A 12,891-nucleotide genomic window follows, 5' to 3' on the forward strand; every position below is an offset into this window, starting at 1 on the left:
GTAAAGAATTGACTGACTCACATAAAGTCACATAGCCTAGTATCAGAGATAGGATTTGAACTCAGGTCCCCTGATTCTGCAAAAGAGGCATCCCTAACTAAGTAAGAGTTTTTTCACTTGCTTCCAATTCTTTGTGACCCCATTTAAGATTTGAGTCCAAACTTCCATCCCTTCCCCTATACCCAGGGCTAGCGATCTTACCTACAGTCGCAGTCAGGCCTGTGGCAAACGAATCATGATGTAATAAGTGCAGAAATGACGTTTTGCCCACGTTGGAATCTCCCAGGAAAAGAACGTGGAAGAGGTAATCAGGTTCAGGAGCCTCTCCCCCTGGGCTGACTCTGGTTGCTTGGACTTGACTTTTAAGGTTGGCTTTTTTCATGACTTCTAAACTGTTTTCTTCCCTTGGTTCCGAAAGGGGTATTATTTGTCCTCCTAGGACTTTGCATTCAGGCTGTGCTTCTGCCTCCAGCGGGACAGAAAGAGCCTGTCCTGCATCCTGAGTGCCAAGGGTATCCCCAGGAGAATCCTTTGGGAGCCAGAACCCTTCCCGAGCTTGCCTCTGGAGCACCCCGTCCTCTGCTCTCCACACAGCTTCTGAGTTCTGGTCCTGCAGCCCTCCACGCTCTGGAACGACAGGCAGTACATCTGGCCTGGGGGACTCTACGTTGCCAGGTTCCTTCTCAGGAGCATCCCCTACTCTTGGCCCAGATGACTTCGGGAGCTGGACTTCTTCATCAGAAAGAATATCTATTATTGGCCTAAAAGAGTCTATGAGTCTGTCAGTTCCCTGATGAGGATAATCACTCACCACTCGGTTGGGGGAGTGCAAAATCTCAGTTTCCTTAACAGGGGTATCCCTCACATCTGGGGCAGGTGACCCTGGGAGCCCAGCCTGTTTACAAGACCAGTCCTGCACACCTGCCTCAGCTAACTCCAAGAATCTGCTCTCCTGAATGGGTACCCCTTCCAGAACTTGCACTGGTGAAGCACCGAGTGCAGCTTCCTGACCAGGGGAATCTTCTCCATCTGGACCAGGTAGATGTAGAATCTCAGCTTCCTGATCAGGAATGTCCTCCCCAAGTACCATGCGTAACTCCCTATTCCCAGCTCCCTTACTAGCAACATCACTCACATGTGTCTCAGATGACAGCATGAATCTGGCTTCCTGATCAGAAGCATTTCCCACATCCAGTTCTGGGACCCCAGCTTCCTGACCTATAGAATCTCCCACATATAGACCAGGTGAATGAACAGTCTCGGCTTCTGGACCAGCAGAATCTCTCACACCTGGCCTAGGTGAGGGCATGATTTCAGTGTCCTGAGCAGAAGCATTTTCCATATCTGCCTCATGGGACTCTTTAGTCATAATTCCCTGACCAAGACCATCCCTCACATCTGTTTCAGGGGACTCCAAAACTCTGACTTCCTGACCAAGAGACTCACTCATATCTGGGACTAGGGAATATATAGTCTCAGCATTTCCCACATCTGTCTCACCCCGTTCCATAAACATAGTTTCCTGACAAAAAGCATCACACCTGTCTGACCCAGGTGAGTTCATGATCTCTGCCTCCTGATGAGAGATATCACCAACTTCTGGTCCACATGACTCTATAAATTCAACTACCTGACCAGAATTAGAAGCATCACTCACATCTGACTGCTGTGTCTCTAGCATCAAAATTCCTTCATTACGGGCTGCATCACCCCCATCTGGACCAAAATCAATTTCATTATCCAAGGCATCTCTCATATCTGTCTCATAAGGTTCCCCAATCCCAGCTTCCTGACTAGGAGCTTCATTCACATTTGGTCCAGGTGACTCTTTCTCCCTAGTTTGCCGACTAGATCCAGTATCCACACCTTCCTCAGATGACTCCAAGAAGCTGCCTTCCTGACTAGCAATCTCTTCCAGAACTGTTGGCTGTACGAGCCCTAATGTATCTTCCTCATATATCTCACAAGATTTCTTAAACTCAGCTTCCTGGCCAAGAATATCTCTTACACCTGATCCAGATGACTCTGTCTCCCTAGTTTGCTGACTAGCTCCAATATCCACACCTGTCTCAGATAACTCCAAGAAGCTGCCTTCCTGACCAGGAGCCCCTCCCAGATCTAGCATTGATGATTCCTTGGGCTCAGTTTCCTGAACAAGGGAATCTTCCCCATCTGGACCAGGTGAATGCAAAATCTCAGCTTCTTCTTCACAAACATCACTCACATGTGTCTCAGATAATGGCATGAATCTGGCTTCCTGATCAGGAGCATTTCCCACATCCAGTTCTGGGACCCCAGCTTTCTGACCTATAAAATCTCCCCCACAGGGGCCAGGTGAATGAACAGTCTCAGCTTCTGGACCAGCAGAATCTCTCACACCTGCCCTAGGTGAGGGCATGATTTCAGTATCCTGATCAGGAGCATTTCCCACATCCACCTCATATGACTCTCTAGTCATGACTTGCTGACCAGGACCATCCCTCACATCTGTTTCAGGAGACTCCAAAACTCTGACTTCTTGACCAAGAGACTCACTCATATCTGGGAATGGGGAATATGTAATCTCAGCATTTCCCACATCTGTCTCACCCTGTTCCATAAACATAGTTTCTTGACGAAAAGCATCACACCTGTCTGAACCAGGTGAGTTCATAATCTCTGCTTCCTGATGAGAGACATCACCAACTTCTGGTCCACATGACTCTATAAACTCAACTACCTGACCAGAATTAAAAGCTTCACTCACATTTGACTGCTGTGTCTTTAGCATCAAAATTCCTTCATTACTGGCTGCATCACCTACATCTGGACCAGGTGAATGCAAAATCTCAGCATCTTCTTCACAAGCACCACTCACATGTGTCTCAGATGATGACATGAATCTGGCTTCCTGATCAGGAGCATTTCCCACATCCAGTTCTAGGACCCCAGTTTCCTGACTTATAGAATCTCCCCCGTATGGGCCAGGTGAATGAACAGTCTCAGCTTCTGGACTAGCAGAATCTCTCACACCTGGCCTAGGTGAGGGCGTGATTTCAGGAGCCTGAGCAGAAGCATTTCCCACATCTGCCTCATCTGACTCTTTAGTCATAATTCCCTGACCAGCATAATCCCTCACATCTGACTCTAAGACTCTGGCTTGCTGAATAGAGAGCTCACTCACATGTAGCCCACGTAACTCTACCACACCAGCTTCCTGACCAGGAGAATCATTCACATCTGGGACTGCTGAATACAAAATCTCAGCCATCTCAGCATCTCCCACAACTGTCTCACACAACCCCCCAAATTTATCTTCTTGACAAAAAGCATCATACCTGTCTGATCCAGATGAGTTCATAATCTCTGCTTCCTGATGAGAGATATCACCAACTTCTGGTCCACATGACTCTATAAGTCCAGTTATCTGATCGATTCTAGAAGCATCACCTACATCTGGCTCCTGTGTCCCTAGCATCAAACTCCCTTGACCAGCAGCTACATGACCCACATTTGGGTCAAATTCACCTTCCTCATCCAAGGCATCTCTCACATCTGTCTCATAAGATTCTCTAATCTCAGCTTTCTGACCAGGAGTATCCTCTACATCTGGCCCAGGTGACCTTATCTGTCCAGTTTGCTGCCTAGACCCATTTTCCACACCTTCCTCAGGTGACTCCAAGAAGCTGCCTTCCTGACTAGCAGTCTCTTCCAGAACTGTTGGCTGTTCAAGCCCTAATGTATCTTCCTCTTTTATCTCATAAGATTTCTTAAACTCAGCTTCCTGGCCAAGAATATCTCTTACACCTGATCCAAGTGACCCTGTCTGCTCAACTTGATGGCTGAACACATCCTCCGCACCTGCCTCAGATAACTCCAAGAAGCTGCCTTCCTGACCAGGAGCCCCTCCCAGATCTAGCATTGATGATTCCTTGGGCTCAGTTTCCTGAACAAGGGAATCTTCCCCATCTGGACCAGGTGAATGCAAAATCTCAGCTTCTTCTTCACAAACATCACTCACATGTGTCTCAGATGATGGCATGAATCTGGCTTCCTGATCAGGAGCATTTCCCACATCCAGTTCTGGGACCCCAGCTTCCTGACCTATAGGATCTCCCACATAGGGGCCAGGTGAATGAACAGTCTCAGCTTCTGGACCAGCAGAATCTCTCACACCTGGCTTAGGTGAGGGCATGATTTCAGTATCCTGATCAGGAGCATTTCCCACATCTGCCTCATATGACTCTCTAGTAATGACTTCCTGACCAAGACCATCCCTCACATCTGTTTCAGGGGACTCCAAAACTCTGACTTCCTGACCAAGAGACTCACTCATATCTGGGAATGGGGAATATGTAATCTCAGCATTTCCCACATCTGTCTCACGCTGTTCCATAAACATAATTTCTTGATGAAAAGCATCACACCTGTCTGAGCCAAGTGAGTTCATAATCTCTGCTTCTTGATGAGAGACATCACCAACTTCTGGTCCACATGACTCTATAAACTCAACTACCTGACCAGAATTAAAAGCTTCACTCACGTTTGACTGCTGTGTCTTTAGCATCAAAATTCCTTCATTACTGGCTGCATCACCTACATCTGGACCAGGTGAATGCAAAATCTCAGCTTCTTCTTCACAAGCCCCACTTACATGTGTCTCAAATGATGGCATGAATCTGGCTTCCTGATCAGGAGCATTTCTCACATCCCTGTGCACTTCTGGGACCCCAGATTCCTGACCTATAGAATCTTCCACATATGGACCAGTTGAATGCATGATCTCTGCTTCCTGATGAGAGATATCACCAGCTTCTGGTTCACGTGACTCTATAAACTCAACTACCTGACCAGAATTAGAAGCATCACTCACATCTGACTGCTGTGTCTCTAGCATCAAAATTCCTTCATTACGGGCTGCATCACCCGCATCTGGACCAAACTCAACTTCATTATCCAAGGCATCTCTCATATCTGTCTCATAAGTTTCCCCAATCCCAGCTTCCTGACCAGAAGCTTCATTCCCATTTGGTCCAGGTGACCCTGTCTCCCTAGTTTGCTGACTAGATCCAGTATCCACACCTGCCTCAGATAACTCCAAGAAGCTGCCTTCCTGACCAGGGCCCTCTCCCAGATTTAGCATTGATGATTCCTTGAGCTCAGTTTCCTGACCAAGAGAATCTTCTTCATTTGGACCAGGTGAATGCAAAACCTCAGCTGCTTCTTCACAAGCACCACTCACATGTGTCTCAGATGATGGCATGAATCTGTTTTCTAGATCAGAAGCATTTCCTACATCCCTGTGTACTTCTGGGACCCCAGCTTCCTGACCTATAGAATCTCCCCCATAGGGGCCAGGTGAATGAACAGTCTCAGCTTCTGGACCAGCAGAATCTCTCACACCTGGCCTAGGTGAGTGCATGGTTTCAGTATCCTGATCAGGAACATTTCCCACATCTGCCTCATATGACTCTCTAGTCATGACTTCCTGACTAAGACCATCTCTCACATCTGTTTCAGGAGACTCCAAAACTTTGACTTCCTGACCGAGAGACTCACTCATATCTGGGACTGGTGAATATGTAATCTCAGCATTTCCTACATGTGTCTCACCCAGTTCCATAAACATAGTTTCCTGACGAAAAGCATCACACCTGTCTGACCCAGGTGAGTTCATGATCTCTGCTTCCTGATGAGAGATATCACCAACTTCTGGTCCACATGACTCTATAAACTCAACTACCTGATCAGAATTAGAAGCATCACTCACATCTGACTGCTGTGTCTCTAGAATCAAAATTCCTTCATTACTGGCTGCATCACCCCCATCTGGACCAAACTCAATTTCATTACCCAAGGCATCTCTCATATCTATCTCATAAATTTCCCCAATCCCAGCTTCCTGACCAGGAGCTTCGTTCCCACTTGGTCCAGGTGACTCTGTCTCCCTAGTTTGCTGACTAGATCCAATATCCACATCTGTTTCAGATATCTTCAAGATGCTGCCTTCCTGACCAGGGGCCTCTCCCAGATCTAGCATTGATGATTCCTTGGGCTCACCTTCCTGACCAGGAGAATCTTCTTCATCTGGACCAGGTGAATGCAAAATCTCAGCTTCTTCTTCACAAGCACCACTCACATGTGTCTCACATGATGGCATGAATCTGGTTTCCTGATCAGGAGCATTTCCCACATCCAGTTCTGGGACCCCAGCTTCCTGACCTATAGAATCTCCCACATAGGGGCCAGGTGAATGAACAGTCTCAGCTTCTAGACCAGCAGAATCTCTCACACCTGGCCTAGGTGAGTGCATGATTTCAGTGTCCTGAGCAGAAGCATTTCCCACATCTGCCTCATGGAATTCTTTAGGCATAATTCCCTGACCAGGACCATCCCTCACATCTGACTCCAAGACTCTGGCTTGCTGAATAGAGATCTCACTCACACATAGCCCATGTAACTCCACAACCCCAGATTTCTGACCAAGAGAATCACGTATGTCTGGGACTGGTGAATACATAATCTCAGCCATCTCAACATCTCCCACATCCATCTCACACAATCCCTCAAATTTAACTTCCCGACTAAGAGCATCTCCCATCTCTGGCCCAGAAAATTCTACTAGCTCAATTTTTCCAATAGGAGCATCTATTCCAGATGATTTTATGAGCCTGTTTTCTTGATCTGAAACATTTCCTACATCAACTTTAGACAGCTCTATGACCCCAGGCCTCTGAACAGTAGCATCATCTACATCCATCATGGTTGGCTCAGTATGTCTAGTTTCCTGACTGAGAGTGTCCCCTGTATCCGGGCCAGGTGAGTACAGAAAGGTACCACCTATATCATGCCTGGTTTCCTGGCTAGGAGAGTTCCCTACATCTAGCCCAGATTCTACATCAGATTTTTGAATAGCACTCAAGCTCACCTCTTTCTCAGGTAGCATCAACTTATCTTCCTGGCTAGGAGAATCTGCTGAATCTATCACTGATGAATTCATGAGTCCAGCTTTCTGAACAGCTACATCACTCACATCTGACCCAGGTGACTCTATATAACCAGCTCCCTGGCCAGGAGCATTGCTTGAATCTAAGCCAGATGAATACAGAATCTCAACTTCCTGTTCAGAAATCTTTTCCGTATCTGTTTTATCTGATTGAATAAATCCATTTTCCTGACTAACAGTATCATCTACATGTAGCTCAGGTGACTCCATGAGTTCAGACCCCTGATCAGAAGCATTTCTTACATCATCTTTACACAACTCTGTGGTTCTAGCTTCCTGGATAGCAGCATCACCTATACCTGTCCCAGCTTTCTGACCAGTAACATCAGCCCTATCTGGTCCAAGGGAGCTCATGAATACATTTTCCTGTCTAAAAGTCTCCCCTACTTCAGGTTCAGGTGAGTACAAAACCTGAGCTTCCTTACCTGAGGCATCTTTGATGTCTGTCTTCCATGACTCCATAAATCTAGTTCTATGGCCAGAGATATCATCCTCATCTGGTCCAGGTGACCCTGTGAGCCCAGCTTCTTGACTAGAAGTGTCTATCTCAGGTGATATCCTGATTCTGGCTTCATGATCAGAAGCATTTCTTACAGTTAACCTATGTAATTCTGTGGTATCACCTACACCTGGTTGGTATGACTTTAAAAGTGTGACTTCATAACTAGGATAAACATCCACATCTGGACTAGATGATGAGAGAAGCCCAATTTCTGGGCCTGGGTGATTATCTCTTTCTAGCTCAGCTGATTCTAGGATCCCGGCTTCCTCACAAAGAACATTTCCTACATCCATCCCCTCTTTCTGACCAAAAGCATTATCTGTGTCTTGTCTAGGAGACATCATAAGTTCAGATTTCTTTTCCGTAGCATTTCCTATAACTGTTCCCGGCAGCTCTATTACTCTGACTAAATGAATAAGCTGGCTCTTCTGACCGGGAACTTTTTCCACATCGGACTCAAGTGACCTTAAAATCTGTTCTTCCTGACTAAGAACACTATCCACAACTGTTCTGGATGATACTACATGACTGGTTTCCTGTGCATCAGGATTACCTATATCTGGTCCAGGTGAGTCTGTAAGTTCAGCTTTCTGACTGAGAGCATTTTCCACATCTGGTCCAGGTGACTTTGTGAACCTGGAGTCCTCAACAAGAACTTCACCGTCATCTGGCCCAGGTGATTCTGTGCTCCTGTATCCCTCACCAAGAATCTCACCCGCATCTGGTCCAGGTAATTCTACATTCCTGGATTCCTCACGGGGAACCTCACCCACATCTGGTCCAGGTAATTCTACATTCCTGGATTCCTCACGGGGAACCTCACCCACATCTGGTCCAGGTAATTCTGTGCTCTGGGATCCCTCACCAAGAATCTCATCTGCATCTGGCCCAGGTGATTCTGTGCTCCTGTATCCCTCACCAAGAATCTCACCCGCATCTGGCCCAGGTGATTCTGTACTTTTGGATTCTTCACCAGGAACCTCACTCACAACTGACCCAGCTGACTCTCTGAGCTCAGTTTCCAGACCACGAACATTATTCTGTTGATTGGTCTCCATTTCCCATCCTTCTGTATTCATTTTTTCTCGTTCTTTCTCCATCATGGGAATACCTTCTTCTATCAACACTAAATGCTCAGGACTCTCAACAGGCACATCTGATCCAAGTGTGAATACTTCCTTTCCCCAGGACCCCACTTCTTGCTCCGAGCCAGCTGGAGGCAGACCTGGATGAGGTATTTCCTTAGCACTCACTTTCCAGGTGTCAGCCTGCATGTCTGCGGAGGGGCCCAGTGTCTGTAGGGACTCCTCAGAGCTAGGGCCCTTGGAGAGTATATCTGAAATGGGCCCATCTCCCTGACCCACCTCATCTCCATCTGTTTCCCCAAACCCCTTACCAGGCCCAGCCAGCTCCTGACTAGGCAGGGAATCTGAGCTGGCAAGGGAATCTCCTAACTCAGGAGCTGCCTGTCCCCAGGTGGTGATTGCTGGCTCCCCAGAAGATACTCTCTGAAAGTCCAACTGAAAAGTCTTTCCAGGCTTTGGCTCACCAGCAACCTTGAGTTCTAACACAACAGCAGGGGCTTCAGATGACCCTAGGGGGCTCCTTGGAAGCACTTCTGGATCTGAAGGAGACTCCTGATTGAACTGCCAGGAGTTTCGTTTGGTAATAGAGATCTGCCTGACAATTCGGGGTGTATGGTATCCCTTCAGGGAAGTTGGGGTTGGGGGTGGGCTCCAGGAAATCTGGGTGGTATTCCCTGACAAGGGGCTGGTGAAATTGCTCAGGAGCTGACTCCAGTCACCTTCCTCAAACAGTGATGGCAGGGGGTCTTCTTCAGGAAATGAAGTAAAATGTTGGGAGTCCGAGGTATTCTTTGGGTCAACTGGAGGATCACTAGAGAGGCTGCAGGAGAAATATCATGAAGAAAAACAGGAGAAAAACACTGACTGCGTGCCATTCAGGTGGGTTTCCATATTATATTTCCCACATCCCTTCCAGCCTCACTACCTTCACTCATTTAGTTCCCCCTTCAGGATATACCCCCTTTCTTTCCATGGATCAAAAGCCTATCTATCCTTCAAATCCTGGCTCAAAGTTCAGCTTCTCTCTGAAGAATTCACTAGCCAGCCCAGACTATGGGAAGGGGAAAAGGGGAATAAACATTTATAAGACACCTACTCTGTACCAGGTACTATGTTAATTTTTTTTTTTTACACAAATATCTCATTTGAGGTATGTGCTGTTATCATACCCATTTTATAGTTGAGGAAGCGATTTGCCTAGGGTCATTCAGCTAGTAAATGAGACTGGGTTTGGACTGAGATCTTCCTGACATGATGCCCGGGGTTCTATTTACTGCACAACCAGCTACTTTGATAGGAAATCTTTTCTCTCTCTGAACTGTTATAAGAGTTCCAGTGCCCAAGTACAGGAAGGAGGAAAAAAAATCTGGGGGGGTGTTTGTAAACAGTAAGCTCAGTATGCATCCATAGCCTGATGTGGCAACCAAAAAAGCTGATATTTTTCATGCAACATTAATTAAAATTAATACTGTCCAGGGAGATGATCATCCCATTGAAACCTTCCCTGGTTAGATAATAGCTGAAATAATCTGTAGTTGGAAAGAACCATGCTGGCCAACTAATACAACCCTCATTTTAGGAAGAAGGATAATGGTAAACCAGAAAGCATCTAGAGGAAATGATAAAGATGATGAGAGGAGAGAAACTGTGTCTTTTAAGAATCAGTTGAAGAAACAAAGTTGTTCAGCATGGAGAATGGAAGACTTTGGAATGCCTGAGGACTTTCTTCAAGTATTTGAAGAATTTCAAAAGGTTTTGGAAAAGGGCTCAGATTTGTCCAAAAGGCAAAACTAAGAATATAGGAGGAAGTTGTAGAAAGCCAGATTTTGATTCTTAATAATTAGAGCTGTCCTTAAAGAAAGTTGGGCATAAAAACTGAATGACCATTTGCTGGGGATATTGAAGGAAGGATTCTTGGTCTGGGTTAGCTTCTGAGCTGGGATGTGCTAGTAAATGTTTAACAACCAGCTCTCAGAGGAAAAAAAGTACACATTGCATTATTAAGATTTTTCTCCACATTCTTAAGCCCAGACAATTAACAAAACAATAAATCAAGCCTGAGTTGTAATGTTTGCCAATTTCCAAAGTGTAAATGTTCACACTGAAAATTAAACAATGGGCTTTAGCCAGCTTGTTCAAGCTAATTCCAGCACACACCCCGGCCTCCAAGGTCCCTTTAACTTGTGAGATTCTGAGAATTCTTACTCTTGTTATAAATAAATAACTATGTCTGAGGCCCCTTCTGAACCTAACCTGTATGTTAGGCAGGTATAGGATACATGGTCCCCAACCACACCATTTAGCACTTCATAAGGGCTGGACTAAATGAAAAAGAACAGGATATGAGAAGCATTTATTAAGCACCTACTGTTAGCCAGGCACTGTGTTAAGCACTGATTCTCACAACAGTGGTGATAAACACTATCATATAGGACCTGTAGTTTTCCACATATAGGTCTTGGAGGGTTCAAAAAGAAAACAATAGATAGACATAAAGCATTTTGAATATAGGAAGATGAATCTGTACCACTGTGCCACCTAGCTAATTCCTATACGTAATTCCTAATAAGTAATTATTCCCCCTCTGCTAGATTTTGAGTAAAATCACTATCTCCTGAGGCATCCATTCTCCTATTGGACAGTTCTAATTATTTAAGGAGATTTTTCTAATGAAGAGTTGAAATCTCCTTCCCTTTAACTAGTTCAAGTACAATTTTAAACCCTCTTCTTGGGAGATAGCTCTATAGATTCTTGAAGACAACTTTCCTGCCCACTTCTGTCCCCACCCTTTTTAAAGAAATAAAAATCCCTAGTTCTCTTTGACTGACTTCTGTTTAGCATGATCATTTATACATAAAATGTTGTTGTCACGCATTTCTCATTCTGTACTTAATGAAATTGTGTTTTTGAATCCAAGTATAATTTTACATTGATTCCTATTGAACTTCATTTCTTGGATTCAACCCATCATTCTAACTTATTGAGATCTTTGAGGATTCTGACCCATTATGAAAACTATCCATTGAAGTTCTAGTAAATGTTTAACAACCAGCTTTCAAAAAAAAAATAGATGCAACACTCCTTTTCTCCGAATTGTTAACATTTTCTCCTTAGCTTTCTTAAGACTAGATAATCAACAAAACAATAAATCAAGTTCTAATTTGTAGCATTTGCTGGGGTATAAATACGCCAAAAATTTAAGTTAGTTTTCTGAGAGCTGGTGCTAGCTGACTATCTCTCCCTGAATATAGGTTGGACAAGAAAACTTGAGGTTCACTGAAGCACTTAGGTTCTAATAATATTTAGTTCTGACCTTTATTTAACCTAGACACATCACTTTAGTTCTCAAATTCCTCAATTATAAAATGGGGATAATACTTGTCCCACGTATCTCAAAGGGTAATCACAAGGGTAATAGAAAAATATCCTGTGGTTATACACTGTTATTATAACTAGTGTTGTTATTATCACTGCTTGACTGGATCCCTCACATGGAGCATATGGGTGGGATAACCCTGAAGCTCTGGGGCCTCCTTCACTATCCCCATCTCTCCCTCTCTCCTTCACCTCCCTCTCCATCCTTCACCCCAGGCCCAGGCAACTCCTTGCCTAGTCTCTTCTTCCACCTGCCAGGCCACTTGGCCCCTTGCTAGATTCAGGTGCCCCCTGGTCACTTGCAGCTGCCCTTGGACCTGCTCCAGTTGTCCAGTAAGGTCCCTCTGGGTTTCCTGGAGTCTTTGGTTCTCTAGGCTGACCTCATGGCGCTTGCTTTTCAGCAGATCAATCTGGGCCTCCAACTGTCGAGGAGAAAGAGGTGGTAAAGTCAGGAAGAAAGAAGCCAGCCCAGTCCAGTCCAAGGCTTATTCTCCTAGACAAGGTCAGCCTTCCACCATCTTGGATTTGTGTTTTCTTTCCTTTTCTTTTATCTTCTCAACTTGAGTTTCTTTTGGAAAAGTCAAATCTCATCTTTGCTAAACTAAAGGGAAAGAGATTTTCTACACCTTTGCAGGGTAAGTAGAAAGAACTAAGAACTCTGATGGTCTGATGTGGAAATGGCTGCCTCAATCCAGAACCTGGGAAAACATAGCAGATCTGAAACAAGTGGAGGATAGAGACTCCAGGAGTGAAAGAATGGGGAATTCTTATCCCCAAATCTTAAGTCATTGTACTTATCAAATACATCCCATTCACATTCAAAGTTTTAATTACTATTTGTGATTTTTTTGTGTGTATGATCTTATTTTTACTCACTCTTTTCCTTCTCAGGCTCTCTTATTACCTTATCCCAATTACCTTATCTTCTTCCCTTATCCTTCCAT

General features: G+C 45.0%; 1 protein-coding gene across 4 annotated transcripts in view; it reads right to left on the reverse strand.

The window, feature by feature from the left end:
* The window catches only part of RAB44 (RAB44, member RAS oncogene family), a 66,690-nt gene that overhangs the window by 17,194 nt on the left and 36,605 nt on the right, over positions 1-12,891 (reverse strand). The window contains exons 8-10 of one of the 4 annotated variants that reach the window (XM_023502943.2): positions 12,182-12,369; positions 6,040-9,392; positions 202-627 (exon numbers count right to left, since the gene is read on the reverse strand). In XM_023502943.2, coding sequence (XP_023358711.2) covers positions 202-627; positions 6,040-9,392; positions 12,182-12,369 — 3,967 coding nt within the window. Of the gene's footprint in view, positions 1-201; positions 9,393-12,181; positions 12,370-12,891 lie in introns of all 4 variants that reach the window. The other 3 variants (XM_031964970.1, XM_031964971.1, XM_031964969.1) reach the window with 3 other exon arrangements.

The sequence above is a fragment of the Sarcophilus harrisii genome, chromosome 4 (assembly GCF_902635505.1).
Source record: "Sarcophilus harrisii chromosome 4, mSarHar1.11, whole genome shotgun sequence".
NCBI lineage: Eukaryota > Metazoa > Chordata > Mammalia > Dasyuromorphia > Dasyuridae > Sarcophilus > Sarcophilus harrisii.